Source organism: Lepidochelys olivacea (assembly GCF_965140295.1).
Source record: "Lepidochelys olivacea isolate rLepOli2 genome assembly, chromosome: 5".
NCBI lineage: Eukaryota > Metazoa > Chordata > Testudines > Cheloniidae > Lepidochelys > Lepidochelys olivacea.
In genome coordinates this window covers 78,489,409-78,510,112 of record NC_140415.1, presented here as the reverse complement: position 1 = coordinate 78,510,112, position 20,704 = coordinate 78,489,409, and the positions used below count along the sequence as shown (strand labels likewise).

The 20,704-nt window shown below is 41.5% G+C and overlaps 1 protein-coding gene across 3 annotated transcripts in view; it reads right to left on the bottom strand.

The window, feature by feature from the left end:
* Positions 1 to 334: 334 nt before the first annotated feature.
* Positions 335 to 20,704, bottom strand: part of SNCAIP (synuclein alpha interacting protein) — a 100,268-nt gene continuing 79,898 nt past the window's right edge. For 2 of the 3 annotated variants that reach the window (XM_084628242.1, XM_084628243.1), the window contains exons 9-12: positions 12,874 to 12,966; positions 9,268 to 10,324; positions 6,758 to 6,828; positions 335 to 917 (exon numbers count right to left, since the gene is read on the bottom strand). In XM_084628242.1, the coding sequence (XP_084484368.1) occupies positions 833 to 917; positions 6,758 to 6,828; positions 9,268 to 10,324; positions 12,874 to 12,966 (1,306 nt within the window). In that variant the 3' untranslated portion in view covers positions 335 to 832. The remainder of the gene's footprint in view (positions 918 to 6,757; positions 6,829 to 9,267; positions 10,325 to 12,873; positions 12,967 to 20,704) is intronic. The other variant, XM_084628244.1, reaches the window with a different exon arrangement.

Below are 20,704 nucleotides of genomic sequence, written 5' to 3'. Positions count from 1 at the left end.
GGTCCTCAGAGCAGGGACTCTGAGGCTAGCATAGCACCAAGCACATTCCAGTTCCTGACAGTAAATAAAAAATGTTAATTCTGAAACTTATTTATGAGTTTCCTGAGCTCTTTGAAATTTCTTTTTAAAGCTACAAAAGCACATTTAAAATTTCAAAGCAATTTTTAACACAAATGACTTTGCACATTTGACCCTTTGTGTAGAAGTCTAGGTGGTTGTTCACTGCACAGATACTTCCATCATTCAATACTTAAGCGTTCTAAAAACCAAAAAGGCCGCTGTCAGGAAGCAAAGAACAGAGAAATGAGAAGTATCTGGGCCCATTCAGATGGTATATTGTTAATACTGTTTTTATTTCCTTTTTACAAAAAATAGAAATAACAGACAAAACATACTAGACAAAAAAAAACAATGCTATTGCCTTGGTCTCATTGAGGAGCTCAGCAGGCAGAGTCCTGGCTGAAATTTTTACAGTATATGTCATTGAGAGAGGGAAATACAGACATATTACAGTATATCCATGCAATAGATGAAGTACAAAATGTGTTCAGTGGCCAGATAAACATTCTGGAGGTTGCCCGTGTCACTGCAATTTCCAAACCACTACTTTTGCTCCCCCATGCCTTTGAACAGTATATCTTACAAACAAGTTACACACACACACACACAGCATAAAAACATTTTGTATATGGTCTAACTGCTACAAATTTAAGGCATCCTAACAGTCTTGTTTTGCTGGTGAGAGTTATGTCTCATATTAGTGTTGTTAAAGAAGATATTTCAGGCATTTCAAACCATGTTTGAAGGCAGACAAGACACCATGAGATGTGATTTAGAGGAAGAATTCCTGCAGCTCTGGCTCTTCAATACTTTTTTGGCTGTATGATTTCAGACTTATCCTATTGATGTCATTATGCCTGGGGAGAAAAAGAAGAAAATTATCCATGATCATACTAATGATACGGAGTGTTTGGTCTTGCGCTTGTTTATCTTGTTTTATTTAGAATGCAAGTTTTGTGTGGTGAATGCAACTTTATCTATAAGCTTGATTCTCCAAACATTTACTACTGAATGGAGGGCTTAATACTGTACGTAGTCCCACTGACTTCCTTATGGATCTTATTCAGGTATCAGATTTGCATGGCCAGATACCCCAAGCCAGCTGTAGAACTGGGGCCTTTGTTTTTAACATTTTGTAAAATGTTTTATCATTGTGTAAATTAAGGCACTATTCAAATTTAATGATAATGGGTACAATTTTCTAAAATTCCTAAGTCCCACTGCAAGCCAGTGTGACTTAGGTGCTTTTGAAAATTTTACCTCCATAGTACGTTCAGAAAATCATATTCAGCATACAAAAATGCAATCAAAAAGTAAACAAAAGGATGGCAATAATTATATGGTAAGCTCATTATGGGAAGACCATACCTTGTTTGTAGAACACCAAGTATTCTGTACCTTTTACAATTTTTCCAGTTTTAATAATTAAGATGTTATTTATTAGCAACATCAAAAAGTATGTCTTCTCTATAATATATATTTTAATCTCCAGAATGCCCCATTCAACCAGTTTTTAAAGGGCCCATTCAACCAGTTTTTAAAGGGTGTACTATGTGCTCAGAATTTTATCCTTTAATTTAAGCAGGGAAACTAAAGAAAAACATTTAAGTCTGCTAACTATTTTATAATATATAAATTCAATTCACAACACTCCAATTCTTTTGATTTGTCGGTGATCTGAATCACCCAAGAGCATAATGTGAGTCCAATGCTGTTCTAATTCTCTTCAATAATGTTTTTAAATTTTGGGGTAGGATTTTCAAAAGTGCCTAAGGGAGTTAGGCATCCAACTCCTCCCATTTTCACAGTGACTTCTTTTGGACACTCTTAAAATTCCCGCCTTCCATTACTTGTCCTTAGCAGTAATACTGCTACAGTATAATCATCATATAACTTGGTCACTGTAAGGGCCAGATTCTGGTGTGCGGTTAAACTTCACAGAGCACAGGTCAAGGGTGCGTGTCTGAAAAGGTGGCTTCAAGCTCACGTTTGCACAGCCCTGATCCTGCTGTAGCTCTGTGCAAGCCAGACAGCTGCTTTTGGGATGACTCGCTACTGCGCTGTTTCAGTTTTATGCCAGTTTAACACCACTGGAATCCACAGCTGTGTGAATCCCTCAGCCTTCCTCATGTGGAAGGCCGTTCAAAGCACAAAGGAAGCCACAGACTCAAGCACCCTCCATGTTACAGCTCTACAACTGCTCCATGGCTTGTGGGAGGGATGCAGCTTTTCTAGGGGAACATGTCATCTAGAGAAGCTGCTCCTTGACTCCATGTAGGGAACACCATCAGGCTAGCGACAAAACACTGCTCATCACTGCCTCTCCTCAGTCTGCTGCTCAATGCAGCATTTTCCATGTTTTTGTAACACTGCATGCTGAGCTATGGGAGGGAGTGGGTAGGATCTTAGTGCCCCACTTGTATACTGTTCCCAGTTCCTGCCAGCCTGAGGGAGAAGATTTGCATAACAGGTTTCTAACTTGGGTCTCCTGGTTGACAGTGGAGATGGCTACCACTGTGCCCATAGACTAGTGCACCATAGGGTCCCTTACACAGCAGACACTGATGACTGACCATAACCGATCTTCAACCTGTTATGCACTCATTTTGCTCAGGAAATATAACTCATTTTGCTCAGGAAATATAACTCCCAGTGTAGTCAATTACTGGGCACTGGAACTCACTTTGGCAATGTCTATTGCTTTAATAGGCATTTATAATTTTAAAAGAGTGTACTATTTATTAACTACCTGATGGCACTATGATGGTGGATTCCCCTAATGCACTTGTACATCCAAACAAAGTACTTCTAGTTGCTGATGGCCAGCAGCTAATACAGAGCTTCTTACTGATAAGATGAACCAGTGCTCATTTTAATGTATTACAGATTTCAAATGAAGTGAACATTTCATTGGCATCTAAGACACCAGTAATTGCAAACATTTGTTTGGACTTGTAATAAATAAAAAGCTAACCAGTCCTTTCAAAGAGGAAAAAAAATCACCCTCCGCATTGAAATCTCTCCTCAGATGTTCAGAGAAATGGAGTGAATCTAATTTTACAAGGACCCTGGAAATTTTAATTTCTTCACTATCAAGAAAAGTACTTCGCTTGGAAAAGTAAACAACAAGCCAAAGCCCTGACACTGATGAGATTTTTAAATGTTTCTAAAAAAAGAAGCTGCGGTTGGATGGGGATGTTGGTTGATTTCAGGTTGATCTCAAATAATTATTCACCATTTGCTAAAAAATGACATATGGCAAGGTTAGAGTTAGAATGAGTTTGAGACTGTCCAGATAGATAAGCCACAGGCTTACGCATCTGAAAAAGGTTATAACTATAGAGGGAGCACCCTATTCGAAACAGGTACTTCTTTTTTCGGAAAAAGCTGTGTAATGTTTCAATCAGAATTACAGTCTTCCAACTCATTCCAGGGGAAAAGTCAGACTCTGCCCAGAATGACTGGTAATGGGACTGAGGCTGATACTTTCCCTAACACAAGGGTCACCAACGGGTCGATCCTGGAGTGTCTGACAGTCGATCATAATCTCTGGCCACTAAAAGTCTGGTAGTGCAGTGGGGCTAAGGCAGGCTCCCTGCCTACCCCGGCCCCATGCCGCTCCCGGAAGTGGCCAGCATGCCCCTGCTGGGGGGGAGGGGTGGGGCAGGGGTGTCCGTGCGCTGCTCCTGCCTACAGGCACCGTCCCCGCAGCTCCCATTGTGCTGCTGACCAGGATCCGCCTGAGGTACGTTCTGACTGGTGGGAGCCTGCACCCCAACCCCCAGCCCTGAGCCCCCTCCCAGAGCCAGCACCTCATACCCCCTCCTGCACCCCTAACCCCCTCCTGTACTCCAAGCCTCTGCTCAAGCCCTGAGCCCTCTCCCAGAGCCAGCATCCCAAACTCTCTCCCAGAGCTTGCACCCCAAACCCCCTACCCCAGGCTCAGCCCGGAGCCCCCTGCCACATTCCGAACCTCTTGGTCACAGCCCAGAGCCCGCACCCCCTCCTGAACCCCAACCTCCTGCCCCAGCCGGTGAAAGTGAGTGAGGGTGGGGGACAGTAAGCGACGGAGGGAGGGGTATGGCATGAGCAGGGCGGGGCCTCGGGGAAGGGGTGGCGCAGATGCTGGGTGGCACTTAAAATCAAAAAGTGATCTTGTGCATAAAAAGGTTGGAGAGCACTGCCCTAACATATTAAGCTGCACAGGCTACATCACACTAGTGGGTGGGGTTTGCTGATGAATGGGAAAATGATAGGCACAGTCTTGTCAAACTTGAATGTTCCAAAATCATGAGACAGACCAAACCAACGTTTGACTTAAAGAATCATCAGAACCCTTTAAAAACGTTTTTTAAACGCACTGCTTGTTGGTCTGTTTTCTGATTTCTGACTCCTAGCGAGAATAGCCCCTTTTTGTAATTCAAGAAACTCTCCTGAAGTGCACAGAAAATACACACCCCAACTGGGGGACCTCCTCCTTTTCTACTCCTGGTTGACAGGGGGACTCTTTCCCAAAACGATCCCTTCCCCAACCCACTGATCTCAGCTCTCTCCTCTGTGCCCTGCCCTCTACAGCCCCCTCCCTTCAAACGAGCACCAACCCACACCTCACTCTTTCTACTGTTTCTGGGCACTGCCGCTGCCCAGCTCCCATCTTAGGATGCCTTCCCCTGCTCAGCTCTTTCTCCCCTTCCCTGGATGCTGCCCCTTGTGAATGGTCTGGGAGACTGCAGCGCAGTTGGGGGTGGCTCCCTGCAGGTTGGAGAGGAAAGGGGAAACACCCACCCACTGAGCCATCTACAGGCTCCTTGGATCCTTTTTCTACCATCACACACCCCTACCTTTGCTTCTCTCAGCCCCACTCAATGCTGGATAGAAGGAGGAGATAGTTAAAAACTATCCCTAAACTGGTTCCCTGTTTCTCCATCTGCCTCATGGCGCAGAAAGCATGAATGGATTCACCGTGAGGGAAACAGCAAGGAGAGCACCAGCCTCTCGTGTGGCTTGAACTGCAGTCCAAAGTCTGCAGCTCAGTCTCCCAGCAGAGGCCTCTACAAGCTGCCATCAGAGCTCCAGCATCCACTACATCAGTGGTGTTCAACCTTTTTTTATTTGCGGAACCCTAACAAAATTTTGAATGGAGGTGGGAGTCCTTTGGAAATCTTAGACAGGATGCCCACAGGTTTGTGGACCACAGGTTGAAAACCACTGTTCCATGGTAATTACAACCTTTTGTGGACCCCTTAGACAGTTTGCAGACTTTCAGGGGTCCGTGGACCACAGGTTGAAAACCACTGCAGTACCTCTCCAGCAGAAAGCCTATGCTACCAGGAACTTCTCACGAAAGGCCAATTTTAATGGTGCAAAATTGTGGCACTTGTGAAAATACTGCGAGGGTTCGCAGCCCTGTGAGATGGTTCTAGCGTAGGGGGATGATTAATGGCCTAGCATCTCACAATACTCAAGCGGCTGGGCTATTTTGGCTGGAGAGCGTCCAAAAAACATTACAAGAGACTGTTATAATACAGGCATTTTCCCGATCTTAAAATAGGTCAGAAGTGAATCTCCCCAGTATTCCCCAGGGAAGAAGAAAACCTTCGAAAACTAGAATTGAGTATCCCGATGCTGATTTCACTGACACCGGTGTAAGTGAGAATCAGATTCTTGTTTGTCTGAACCAATGGTTCTCATCCCATAGCCCACTTGCGACCTAATCAGTACACAGCTGCGGCCCAGGTGACATCCTCATGGCCATACAGGTAGTATATATATTGTGCGGATGTGGCCCACATAACACACACAGAGCTCTATATGGGGCCCACATTGGTAATTAGGTTGAGAACCACTGGTCTGAACTATTAAAATCAAGTTAGGGCTATGCGAGAAGGATTTGGGTGGTAAGGAACAGACACCCCCAGCCTTAGATTTAAAAAAAAAACAAAAACAAAAAACAAAACCTCCTGAACTCCTAAAACTGCTAAAGTCATTCAAACTCCTAAATTGCTAAAAGATTAATTTTAAACTTTTCCCAAAGTTGCTAGCACTAGGTCAAAACAACAGAGCAGTTTAAGGAATATTTTCTTTTAAAACAAACATATATCTTATCAAATGCTGCATTTTGCAGCACACATTTATGGCTACTGAAAAACTGGTCTGTCTGCCTGACAATCTCATAACGCAGTACATTTAAATTAGAAAGATTAAACAAATGGTCAAAATCATGAGTCTTTGTTTTAACATATATAATTTCTTCTGAAGTCCAAGGCCGGGTGAGAAGAACACGGGAGGGAGAACACTGTACTTTATGTTCAGATTGTGATTAGAGGTTGACTTGCCCTACTCATAAGAGGAAATTTAATTTCCATTCTCATCTGGTACTTGACTTTCGTTCAGCAGAGACTGAGTGCTATGCCAAACAGAACTAAACTGCATGGTGGATTTATGAGTATGACTACTTTTATGCATGCTCACAGCTGAGGCCTCTAGGCTAGTTCACCTGTGACATTAGAAGAAGTCCATCACAAGTGTGTTTTTTTTTTCTTTTTTTTAGGAAATCAAATATTTGCCCTGTTTTTTATTCCTGACATAAATCATTTCGTTTATCTCACCTGCGAATTATTTTAACAAGCACATGCAATTAGGACGGGGAAAAGCAACAATAATGAAGCCAAACAATTCACTCTGCATCAGCACATACCATGCATAGTTACACAGATGGTCTTCAATCAGCATGCTAGAGGAAAGATTGGTGTAGCTGGAGTAAGGCCCCTAGGGAAGTGCAATATATAAGTCAGTTGAAAACATGCAATGAGCTTATCACATGCACAATGCACACAGACATATGTAAAGTAACTGTGCAGTCAAAAGGTTACAGGAGAATTTTTAACAGTGAAAGCTTTTTAAAATGATACTTTCAAACATAATTAATCTGTTACTTTTTTGGAGATAGAGAAAGTCCATTGCTGTGAGGTATCTCTGACCAGCTGTGAAACTACATTTCCAGATGAATTTGGTGTTTGACAAAGATAACATGCAAATGTGGCACCTTGACATTTAACAAGATGACCTCTCGAGGTCCCTTCCAGTCCTACGATTCTACATAGAGCAAGTGTCAATACTGCAAGGAATGATTGATAGCGTCAGAATTTCCTAACTGTTTAATCTTCCTAAGTGAGCTAAGTAAATTATTTACGACACCACTTTCTGTCAGTTTGCAGTGTTGTAGCTGTCTTGGTTCAGGATATTAGAAGGTCAAGGTGGGTGAGGTAATATCTTTTACTGGGTCAACTTCTGTTGGTGAAAGAGAAGAGCTCTGCAAAAGTGCGAAAGCTTGTCTCTTTCACCAAAAGAAGTTGGTCCAGTAAAAGATATTATCTCATCCACACTGTCTCATTTTCTGCCAGAATATTTTTGAAGACAATCAGTCCTTTTCTCTCTCTCTCAAATATCTGAATCCATCTTTTTGAAAAATTTCACTCTTATGGTATCGAGTTACTTCTGTATTTCAATGGTAGTTCAACTATTACAGTTACAACAATTTGTGAGCTATTTGAAGGCCGAAATCTGCAATCTTTAACCTGGCTGTGCATTTCTATGCAAATAGCATTAAGTGCACTCTCTCTTGTCCATCTAACCTATCCCATTGGCTTTACATTTTTAATTTTCATTTAATGTTTTGGCACTACATGGTCTATTAATAATACAGTAAATCTTATGAGATTGCTTTTTCTTCTTTTTGCCTTTTTCTTTCCTTCATTCACTTCTTCTCACTGGCTGTATATTTGGATGCACCTTTTCTTCCTCTTTTTCCATTTACTCCGAAATTGTATTTTTCGACAGTACATAATTCCTCCATTTTTCTCTCCCTTAGTCTGTTTGCGGTTCTTTTAGTTTCAGAGTAACAGCTGTGTTAGTCTGTATTCGCAAAAAGAAAAGGAGGACTTGTGGCACCTTAGAGACTAACCAATTTATTTGGGCATAAGCTTTCGTGAGCTACAGCTCACTTCATCGGATGCTGTAGCTTACGAAAGCTTATCCTCAAATAAATTGGTTAGTCTCTAAGGTGCCACAAGTACTCCTTTTCTTTTTGTTCTTTTAGCGTTTCTCCTCCCCTTCAATTTCTCCTTCCTTTTTTTCCCCTCCATTTATCCCTTCCCTCGTCCTCCTCACCCCAAGAGACCCTGACTCATTACTCACGTTCAGTGCTCCACCACATCCTGTCACTCACACATTCTATTCTATGCCTCGCCAGACACGCCTGTTGCTCCTTACAGCCATATACATACACACTGTACTCGCATTGTTTCCCACCCCTCTGTCTCTCTTGCACTCAAACATACACACACTCTTCTTTCTCTCCCTCCCTCAGAAAGACATTCATTTGGGCGAATTCTGCTCCCTCTTTCAAACAAGGGAGGCGGTTTCTGAACAGACACATCCTTCTTTCTCCAGTTCCTCTCTGGAGGGGCACTTAGTTGGGCACCCTGGCTGCATGTGAGCTACATCATGGCTCAGCTCACTATAACATGCCAACTCTCAGGTACCAATCAGCTGCTCTGATATGAATAGGAGGGTGTAGGGGAAAGAAAGCAACAGCTGGGAGGGTGTGAGGAGTGAATTGGGCAGTGGCTGCTCATAGAGAGCACTATAGCGGAAATGGAGGCGGAGAGGGGCAGCAGCAGAAAAAGGGTATGTTTACATTATTTTCTGCCACTCTCTCAATCCTGCCACTCCGGGTAACCAGATCTATAAGATAGGGGTGGCCCTGAATTTATTTACTGCTTTGTAATCCAAAGGTTTTAAAATTAATGTTCTCACTATGAATTGTCCCCCACAAGAAGATTAAAAATTTATTCTGGGTGAAACTCCCCTCTGTGCAGAGCACAGAGCCAATGCTCAATTAAGGCCACTTGTGCACTTAAGCGGTTCCTAGATTTTGTGCTGACTCTCTGCATGGGGAGAGGAATTTCACCCTCAACAATTCCCTCTCCTTCCATAAGTCTTCCAATAAAGGCCAACTATGATCTGCACTCTGTGTTTCTTTTTACCAGTCAAACAGCGCTTATTGTTTGTTTGTGTGTACATGGCAGTGGGGAAGGAAGAACACGAAGCTGTCATTCTTAATCAAAGGCAAATTGTTCATTACTTAAAAAGGAAAAGAAATGAGAGGAAAAAAACACCTCCTCCCCACACCCTGAGAGCACTCACTGTCTTATTTTTTCCTTTAGTAGGAGCTGCTGGATTTCCCTTGCTATCTGCAGCCTTTCTTCCTAAAGAGGTAAAGGGCAATGTTGATGAGGTTTTCATCAAGTTTGCTGTTTGACTGTTGTTGTTGTTGTTCTGGTTCCCGCTCAGAGTCTCCATTATAGATCTAAATGTTCCAAATGGCCTTTTCAGCTGATCCCCAGGTTCAGTGCTGGCTGGAGCCCGCTGAGGCGCTTTGCCCCGGTCTTTGTCTTTTTCCTCATTCAGTTCAACCTCTGTTTGCTCCATCTGCACCACGGGCTCCTCAAAGGTTACTCTGAGTTTTAAATTCTGGGAGGTTCTGCGCTTTGAAGAGGGAGACTTGAGGGCGCTCTTAGGACTCGTAGCAACCTTTTGAACAGTGGCACTGTCAGTGCTGGACTGAGAGGCATCTCCAGAAACTTGGCTCTGAGATGCAGTCCCAGACTGATACTGGGGTTCGTTATCAGGATCACTGCTCTCTGAAGAGGGAGATGGGCTGTGGCCGTCCACAGATTTGGAAGCTCTAATGCCAAAAGGAAACCGGCGCCCTGCTGCCAAAGTGTGTTTCTTAATCATCAGGTGCAAACTCTCAGTGCTTTCAACATTTTCTACTATCGGTTGTGGCCTTGGTTTGTCAGTTCTTTTCACGGGAGTATTCTTCAGGTCCTCAGAATTATTTGAGTCTGTATCAGACTCGCTGAGGGATCTCTGCATAAGCTGCCTCAGTCTGGCTAACTTCAGCTCTCTTTTCTCCGGTAGAATCTTCTTCACATTCTTGGAGGAAGCATGAGCATCCTGAAATTCCAATGTCAGCTTCTCCTGCATACAGACATTCTCAGAGATTTCTTTCCCCAACAATTGGCGTAGGATTTTATCGGAGTCCTCGTCTTTCATCTTGGACCGAGTATGGCTGGAAGTTCCCAGGCTGCCAAGAATCTGAATCCCATCTTGGGTGTTCAATTTACTTTTTGGTAGAGACAAATCATCTGCATCAGAGGCTTTCCACTGGGGTTTGCCAGAAGGAGGGGACAATAGTGAACTTAAATAAAAAAAAAAAAAAAGAGAGAGAAATGATTTTCAATACAGGACACTACGGTCAAATATGTACAGATATCAAATTCAGTGCTGCCATTTGCAGTGCGCATCTGTCTGAGCATATTGCTCCTCTTATCCCCTTGATCTTTGTCCACGTAGAATGTATTATTATGGAGCAACTGCAGTGGCTCCACCATGAAGGCTTTAACTCTGTTCCCATTCTAAACTAGATTTTGACTCCCTTTCTCTCCTAAAATTCACAAAGAAAAACTCAGTACAGCCTGAAATTGTGTATGGCTACTTGAATTCCAAAGAAGAGTTTTATAGGAAAAATTGAAAGAAACAGCTGTTTTTCAGTTATGGAGCTTTCTTACACGTTTTTCAAAAAGGTAAAAAAAAAAAAAAGCATTCTTTTTTAACTATTTTTGTCCAATCATAATACAAAGATAACTTGGCCTAATTACCACAAACATGCTTTGTGCTAGCCAGAGGTGCATTTCACACATGTTGGATTCACCCACCACTAACAATAAACCATGTAAGACTATATAAAAAGTTAGGGCCATTCACACCTCCCCCTTTATATTTAGCATATTGAAAAGGATGTAAATATACATTAATTAAGTTCCACATTATTAGGACATTACACAAATAAAAAACTCAAATATTAGAAAGTAAGGAAATACAATCTTAAGTCTGTCTTGTAAAGGATTTATGTTACAGAGCTCCTTCCCTGAGGCATGGGTCAGAGTCCACAAATTCCATATCCTGATTACAAACAAAACACCACCCTGCTTTTACTCATGGCCACAGGCAAAGAACTCAGTTACAGTTAATTTGAGGCAGTGTAGGTGTGAATTTCTTTTTTTCAAACAACTATAGTTCTAATAATTTCATAGTCCTAATGCTGGGACTTTTTACATTAATTATACTATTATTAATCACTTCATCTTAATTAAGAAATGTTTAGTATATAAGTGAAATAGTAATAAATGAAATAGACAAATGAAAGCTGTATCTGGCCTCCTGGGAAATGTGCATGCAAAAACTACTTGGGTCTAGCATAGAGATTCCTATCATTTGCATGAAAGAGGGTTAGTTCTGATGATCTTCCTTTGGCTCTTGGAATGTGCTTCAATGAGCAGAGTTATTGGCATGGTAAGATAGGATGGGTGAGGGAGTTGTAACTGGGAGGAAAAAAGTGACCACCATAAAAGCAAAGTTTAAAAAAAAAATGAAGAGCCACTTTCATCCCTACCCACATAATCAAGAGGAGGTGGTTCGTGGTTAGAATTAGTAAGTGATGCAGAGCATGCATCTTCCTCTCCCATGTGAAAAAGATATACCAACCAAGCAATTCACCCACCAATCCACCCCTCTTGTATATACAAACACTTCTTCAGTCTCAGAAGGTGCATTTACTTCAGAAAAGAATATAAATAATAATGATTTGCACTTGTATAATACCCCATCCAGTGCACTCTACAAATACTAATGATTAGTATGTTTCCCACAACGTATTAGGTACTGTATAAATAGCACTCTATGGGCTTGATTGGGGGTTGGACTAGATGACCTTCTGGGGTCCCTTCCAACCCTGATATTCTATGATTCTGATATTCTATGATCCTAAGTCCACTGAAGTCAATAGGTGGCTCTTTCCATTGACTTCAGCGCCTATGTTAAAATCAAGTTAGCTCCATAACACACCCCTCTTATGCAGGAAAGTATCATCTCCATTTTACAGATAAAGACTCTGAGTGAGAAAGAGATTAAGGGAACAATTCTGCAAACATTTAAGTATGTGTGTTACTTTGCTCGCATTTGCAATCCCATTGAAGTCAACTGGACTGACAACTGAGTAAAGTTAAGCACATACTTAAGTTCTTGCAGGATCAGGATAAAATTGGCTTGGCCAAAGACATATAAGAAGTCTGACAGGGTCAGAAACATAAACCAGGCCTGCTGGCTCCCAGTCTTGTCTCTTTCCTCCCCGCAGTTTTATGTCAAGTGATCTATTTTAGCAAAAGGCATTGACGTTAAATTATATAGGTTTCTGGTTTTGTGGTTTTTTACACTAGCTAGTATGGGCAAAACACATAAGGAGTGTGAGGAGCCACATTAATCTGCAAGCATGTTTTGTTAGCAACTGGTTTTATGAATTATAGCCAGCATGAGGTTACAATGGACCACATAAAGTGAAGCTTTACAATTTCACCAGGTGTTTCCAGCGTTCACTGTGATTCATCTTATACAAAATGTACTCGGCTTTCACAATAAATCAGATTTTATACTGGTGAGGAACAGGGATGATTAGTTCTGCTTACATCTTTCTAAGAATGTCCAGTATTTACACCTATTACAAGCTGGCAATTTAAAAGATGTGAATTTTAAATCAGCAGTGAAAAAGAAATGTATTGAGTTTTAGCAGATGTTTTACTATTTTTTAACGTGTGAATGAATAGATAGACCATCATCTCTCCTGATAATAGTTATACAATAAAAAGGCTCCAAGTTACACTACTTTAGAATTCCACTCCTGTAAACTGTTACCTTGGGGATGTTGGTAGTGATTGGCCCTCTGATCTCTGGGCTTCTAAAAGCTGCTGGAGTTGGTTCTGTAATGTCACACGTTCTACTGTCTGCCTGTAAGGAAATATTAAACCATTAAACCCATCATTAAACAAGAGGGTAAATGATACCACTCATTCAACATCACATTCAGAAGAAAGGCTCTGTTCATCTATAATTGAAGATGCAAATATAGAGTGTATACAAATATTAACATGGACAAAGAGGTTCTGTACTCCTGCAAATTGCCTCTAATCCCTATGGGAACCCCGTGATCACTGTATAGCACCTTCTGAAAACTGCCTAGTTAATATAAATTATTTATTACTGCTAGTGACTGCTGTAAATTGCAAGTTTAGAATTTTAAGCAGCAATTTGCTGGAGCTGAGTGACGCACAAAGCTTAATCCCTCTGGTGCCAATTTAAAATCCCAAACTGTCAAGTCACAGCAAACTTAAGGTCAGATCACGATGGCTCTTGCTCAGCTATGCATGGGAAGGGAATGGATGCCCCTTGCAGGAGGCCCTAGCTCTGGGGAGTGCAGGTATTGCTCACTCCTATTCCCTCTACAGAGCAAATCCCAGGAAGGTTAAGAGGAGGGGGCAAGGCCATTGCCCACAAAACAGGACTAGTGCATCAGCAGAACTATATACTTCATCCTGACGGATAGAGCAGACTGTGTACCTGCACTCCCACATAGGACAGTGACGAAAATACCACAGTGTAGTCAATACAATACACAACCATAGCCCATACACAACCTCTTAATTTCCTGTTTTACTCTGTATGTGCTTTGTAAATAGTCTGCATGCACGTCTAGAGCTTTGGAGAACCACAATTAAATAAACACACAATATTGTGCATAACTGATATTGCACGTATGATTACAGAGCAACCCTAGCAAAGAAAGAGAGAAAGACCATATATGCAAATATGAACACTTATATCTATATAAACAAAAATATGAAGATGACATCCATAATAAATTGCATTTCTCTTGTACCTGTGTGGCTCAAGACAGACAATATTTACTCTTGTACCAATGACAGATTTAAACTCCACTATCTCAAAACTTTGCAGAGCTAGAAATTGAGGCTTCATAACTGTAGGAAAAGAGAGACTCACAGCTTTCCAATAAAAAGAACAGGAGTACTTGTGGCACCTTAGAGACTAACAAATTTATTAGAGCATAAGCCTTCGTGGGCTACAGCCCACTTCATCAGATGCATAGAGTGGAACATATAGTAAGATATATATGCACACACACACACAGATAAGTTGGAAGTTACCATACGAACTGTGAGATGCTAATGAGCTATTATCAGCAGGAGAAAAAAAAAACTTGAATCTATTTCTTTAAGTTAAGTATCCTCACACCTTCTTGTCAACTGTCGAAATGGGCCATCTTGATTATCACTACACAAGTTTTTTTTCTCCTGCTGATAATAGCTCATCTTAACTAATTAGCCTCTCACAGTTTGTATGGTAACTTCCAACTTATCTGTATCTCTCTCTCTCTCTCTCTCTCTCTCTCTATATATATATATATCTTACTATATGTTCCATTCTATGCATCCAATGAAGTGGGCTGTAGCCCACAAAAGCTTATGCTCTAATAAATTTGTTAGTCTCTAGGGTGCCACAAGTACTCCTGTTCTTTTTGCGGATACAGACTAACACGGCTGCTACTCTGAAAGCTTTCCAATAGCAGACGTAATTCTTCCTTCTGCCAGGTTATGTTCCCACGTACAACATTTTACCATCAAGAAGTTTTTATGTACATAAGGGTTTTAAGGCCTTTTTAAGAGGTGTTTTAAGTTTATTAGTTTTAATTCTTCCTCTTCTTTGACAGTTTGTAGTTGGATTCACGGTAACTAAGACACAGGTAGAACAATATAAGAACTAATCCCAATACATTTTTTTAAAATTCTCTAAAAGATTTCCGGAATAGCTTTTCTGTAAAATGTGTCATATAGAGAATTAATAGTGGGGTGGGGTAGTATAACAGGTTTTACTGCACATATACTTTTAAAAAGGCCAAGTTTTCAAATGTGTGTGCAGAAGTTGTGTCAACCAAAGTGCATACACAAATATTGGTTGTCTTTGTGTATTTTTCTGAGAGTTCACTTTAGGTGCTCACCTTTGAACAGTTCACCCTTGGAAATATTTTATTACTTTATTTAAAAAATCCAGTTCTCTAGAATATGAAGTTTGCACCCAGCTGAAGCATTCACTGATAACTTGCTAGGAAAGTTGACACTATATTAGTTAGGCTCATATTTGATACAATGATGCTGGCCACTAAGATTATGTGTACACTGCAATGAAAAACCCACAGCTGGCCCATGCCAGGTGACTTGGACTTGTGGGCCTTGGGCTGTTTCATGGCAGTGTAGACTTCCGGGCTCAGGTTCTAGGATCCTGTGAGGTGGGAAGGTCTCAGAGCTCAGGCTCCAACCCGAACCGGGAAGGCTACACTGCAACGAAAGAGCCTTGCAGTCCGAACCCTGCAAGTCCAAGTCGTCTGGCACATGCTGTTTAGTTGCTGGTTAAGCAACCTAAGACTGAAGCACATTTTATACAATACTCTATCTTGATTCAAACAGCCTTTTACTCAGCTCAAAATGAAGCAGTGCATGAAGAGACTATCTCAAAGAGTGGCCATGAGCTACAATTTATAACTTTAGGAGTTGCACTTGGTGTACAGATTTACTTCCCTTTGCTCTAAAATTACTGTAATCCCAGGACATATTCAAGACACGGACAAATCTGAACTATACTGATTGAGGCCACAAGAAAATGGATTCATTTGTGTTTCGAAAAGATATGTAAAGATACTTTCTAGAGCAGAATTCTGGACTCTCCAGTCCTGAGTGGAAGGCGGGGGAGAACACTGCATGGAGCTTCTTGTGGCTCCCTGATTCAGGGCTATCCAATCTGGGTGCAAATTAGGACACCACAGGAGCAGTCCTAACTTAATGCTGGCATATGATTAGGTGTATCTGAACTCTGCTCCACTGTGTCCCATCCTCTCCATCCCCTTCTGTTGTGGGTTGGGAATGGTTAGTGTGATGGCTGGCTCAAGAGGTGGTGGAGCCACATCTGCCATCTTTCTGCTGGCTCGAAATTCTTCTTGTTCACAAGGACTTCACCACTGGTTCTTTCTGGATGGTTCAAAGTGTACTACTTACAAAGTAGCCTTGAGCAGACTGCAGACAATGGACCTAAATTTCCTGGGATGGAAGCTTTGACTCCTCTATCCACTGACAAAGCTGTCTCCTGACATAGCCGTGAATACTCAACATACACTAAATTCGGGTACCATCTTAACTAAAATACCCATATTTGTTGGTCTTGCTATTTAGCTTATCACAGATAAGCCTCACACGAAAGAGAAAACTAGAAAGATTTAATAAATGTGCAAGACAGGTGGTGTAAAGTACTGTTTACCCACAATGCTTTCAGCATATTTGATTTTATTTCCTACCCCTTTAAGCATAGGTACTTGTACATTAAAAGTGACCATGCAAAAAGCACTACCTTTTTATCTGCTTTATGTTTTTGGTCTTATCTACCTCCTTTATATTTTTAGTATTTTAGTATTTTTTTAATCTTGTTAGTTGTGCAGAACGAACATAGCTCTGTGACAGTGAGCTGGATTTTTTCCTAGTTCAAATACCATCAACAGAATTGTTAACTAAGTTCAAAATACAGAGTCTTTATAGTTGGAAATGTCAGAGCCAGAAAGAATCCAGATGACTTCTCAGATCCCAGGTTGTATTTGCAGGACTGACAGAAAATAAATGTTTTTTCTTCTAACGTACAAAGTGGATCTGGAAAGTACTAAAGCAATAAAGGGGAGATCCCAACATGCCATTTTACAGTAACTTCTCAAAGCATAACCACACTAAGTTATACACACCTTCTCGTCTTTTAATTTTGCCTTTTCCTTCCCTTCACCTACTCAGTTCTGTGTACTATTTTAAAATCACTCCCTCAGTCTGTCAGCACTGGATTATACTGTAAATTCCCAAGACACAGTCTTTTCCAGGGTCAGGCAAATTATTTTCATTTGCAATTACTCTCTGATAGCTACATAGCTATTCACTCACCTCTTATCCTTTTCTCAACTTCCATTTCAGAATATTAAAATAAGAAATATAAATCACATACAGGGAGAACTAATCTGAAAGAATACAAACTGCTTCATAGGTGTAACTAAAAACTTCCTATACTTGTAACCTTTATTTATATAAAGGTTTATTTATCTATATTTATATAAACCTGGATTTGTGCTGGAAATGGCCCAACTTGATGATCACTTTAGATAAGCTATTACCAGCAGGACAGTGGGGTGGGAGGAGGTATTGTTTCATGATCTCTGTGTGTATATAATGTCTGCTGCAGTTTCCACAGTATGCATCTGATGAAGTGAGCTGTAGCTCACGAAAGCTCATGCTCAAATAAATTGGTTAGTCTCTAAGGTGCCACAAGTCCTCCTTTTCTTTTTGCGAATACAGACTAACACGGCTGTTACTCTGAAACCTTTATTTATATGTTTCCCTCACTAGAGCATCTTTTCTTACCGTTACTCCTGCCCAACCTCAATTTATTTTTGAAAGGCACTATACAAAAACATTAGTTCTATTTATTCCTTATTTAACTAAAAATATTAAAGCTTACTCCATTGCCATATTTCCCTCATTTCATTACATAATGAATACTATGTAACAGACATGCATGCGCACACACGATAGCATTGTGAATTACAGGATCATATATTCTTGAGGGGTAGTTATAACTCTTTAAACAGAGTCCACACCACCTGCTAGAAACACATACCCCCAGGCCCTCTATGTCCAGTTTTGGCCCCACACCACAAGAAGGATGTGGAAAAATGAGAAAAAGTCTAGTGGAGGGCAACAAACATTAATAGGGGGCTGGAGCACATGACTTATGAGGAGAGACTGAGGGAACTGGGATTATTTAGTCTGCAGAAGAGAAGAATGAGGGGGGATTTGATAGCTGCTTTCAACTACCTGAAAGGGGGTTCCAAAGAGGATGGATCTAGACTGTTCTCAGTGGTATCAGATGACAGAACAAGGAGTAATGCTCTCAAGTTGCAGTGGGGGAGGTTGGATATTAGGAAAAACTTTTTCACTAGGAGGGTGGTGAAGCACTAGAATGGGTTACCTAGGGAGGTGGTGGAATCTCCTTCCTTAGAGGTTTTTAAGATCAGGCTTGGGATGATTTAGTTGGGGATTGGTCCTGCTTTGAGCAGGGCGTTGGACTAGATGACCCCCTGTGGTCCCTTCCAACCCTGATATTCTATGAGCAGTACTTTGTCATGCAATATTATGGACTTTGCTATTAAAATACATAATTACAGATCACCCTCACTGCTGTGTGTATAGTTAGGGGTTAATTTACTTCTAAACATCTAAAGGCCAAATACTGAGATTCTTACCTCAGGGTATGGCCCTTACTAACTATGGGCCTTACCTTACTCCTAATCAAGTCAGAGAGTTTAGTCACTGATAATAGTGGGAACAAGCTGAGGCCCCAGACTGTATCAAAATGTTTCAATGTGCCCAGATCTATTGTTTTATTTAAAAAACACAGGCAGTTTATACAGTAGAAAATAGAACACATAAGTAATGATGGAATAACACTTTAAAGTTAACAGCTGGTATCTGAATACACTTTTATATTTTATAACAGAGTACCATACACAAAACAAATAGAGCATACTATAAAGTTTCATTTTATCCTATAATCATTATTGTTTGGCTTCAACTACACAACTTTATAAAACCATTCATATAAAATTTCAGCTAAATCCCGATGTTTTATCTACAGAATGTAGATGAACAGGGGCAACAAAAGGACAGACTGCTTTTTGATGAAAACCTGTAGTCCATGCTTCACTGACACGAGGGTATTTTTGTCTATATCTTTTTATTCTAGGGCTCCTTTATTCATTGCTTTGACAAAGAGCTTGCCCCTTGAGGATTTCAAGGAAGCCATTTAGTGCTTGGCTTGGGTAGATGATTCCCACCCCCCAGCTCCACCAAATGTCATCTAGCTATGGTATTATGTCCAATACATCATGCTGCAAACCATAGGGAGTCCACAGAGGAGTCTGCCATGGAAAGGCACTGTCAAAGAGATCTAGGGAAGGGCTGATTTTATATCTTTAGGCCTGACTGAATTGTTCAGGCCAAGATAACTCAAGTAACACACAGGTCAAGGCTGATAATGCCAGTAGAGGGTCAAAAGTTGGCTCATTTGTGCATCAGGGTGTCTTCTATCAGAGGTCCATGGGTTCCTTAGGCCATAGACATATTATTGAGGAAATCAGTCTGATTAATCAAATTGTTAAGCGCCTCGGCTGATTAACCAAATTGTTAATTTGACCTTGAGAAGTACAACCGAAGGCATTTTATGTAGGCATTGTGAAAAACTTTTGTGACTGTCTTGGGACTCTCTTTTGGTTGGCTGCTCCCATTCTGAATTGATCATGTTCTCTATAACTAGACAGAGAGATGCAGGATGGGCTTTTTATATTCAAGCTGAAGATAAATACTTGTTTGTTGTTTCATTTTCCCTTTGACCCATGGTAGAAGGAAGTTTCCTGGATCTCTTTCTCTTCTGGCCTGGATTCTGAGTTCTTCTTACTCTGAAGATGAGGATGAAAGGGAGGATTTCTGGCTTCTATACATTTCCTATTTTCTGAGTGTCATATCTTCTCTCCAGGAAGAGACTGAGACCACCTTAGAGACCTTTTGTGTTTACTCTTAGCCTTTGAGCTTTCCCATTTGCTCTGATCAAGAGGAAACTGAAAACTGATCTGAATGTTCTGTTTTACTCCTGTTTTTGTGCTCTTCCTTAACACTGAACCATGGAGGGGCTTAGTCCAGTAGCAGAGTGTCTTTTCCCTGGGGTTGCTCTCTGCCAGGTGCTCCTTTTCTGGGGAGGGTCCTTGAAACAAGAAACAGAAGAGATGCTTCCTGAGCTGGTTCAGGCATCTGAGCTTCTGGCTGGCCAGGCTGAGCAGGAGGGATGGTGATCTGATTTCACATAGCCAGATCCCATCAGATTTGGCACAGTCTGGCTTGACAACATGCTAACAGTGGCGCCCATTCCAGGGAGGCAGATGAAGTGGCTGAAAAGAAAGGTGGTAGTATTAACCACTTTAGCGCTTCCATGGACGGAGATACAAGGGGGTTTCAGAGAAAGGCACTTATCTCCGGCTGATGTGAAGCACTGGTAAGTAAGTGGAAGTAAGCTGTGGTCAGCAGCAACTGGGAGGGTAGGGGGAAGGTGATGGGAAAGTGTCCAGTGTTATGCTGCAATGGCCTGATGTATCAGTCCAGGATTTGCAGCAAGTGTGGAAGGTGGCCATTCTGGAAGTCTATAGGGTCATGCTTGGCACAGCTGAGGGAGTTTGGGAGGCAAAGGTGACTCTAAGCCTCCTTTTAGCCTCTTCCAATCCTGGGACCAACCAGGGGCTGCTCTAATTTATGCAGGATGGAACAGTCCCCTAGGGACCATTCTGCCAACCTAGGATCACTGGAGTGGAGGGCACTCCAGCTGTAATCCCTCCTGCTCCTGGAATAATTCCTATTATAGGCTTGGGAGAGAGAGAGAAAAACCAGCATAGTAAGCTTTGTGCCAACAGGAACATACCCTTTAAGTTCTCTTGGCTGAGGATCTGGCCCTCTCAGATGGGGCTGGGGCCCTGCTGAAGTTGGAATCTTGAGAAATACTGGAGTCACTGAGTCTTCCAGTTAGCCTGGAGCTGGGGCTCCCT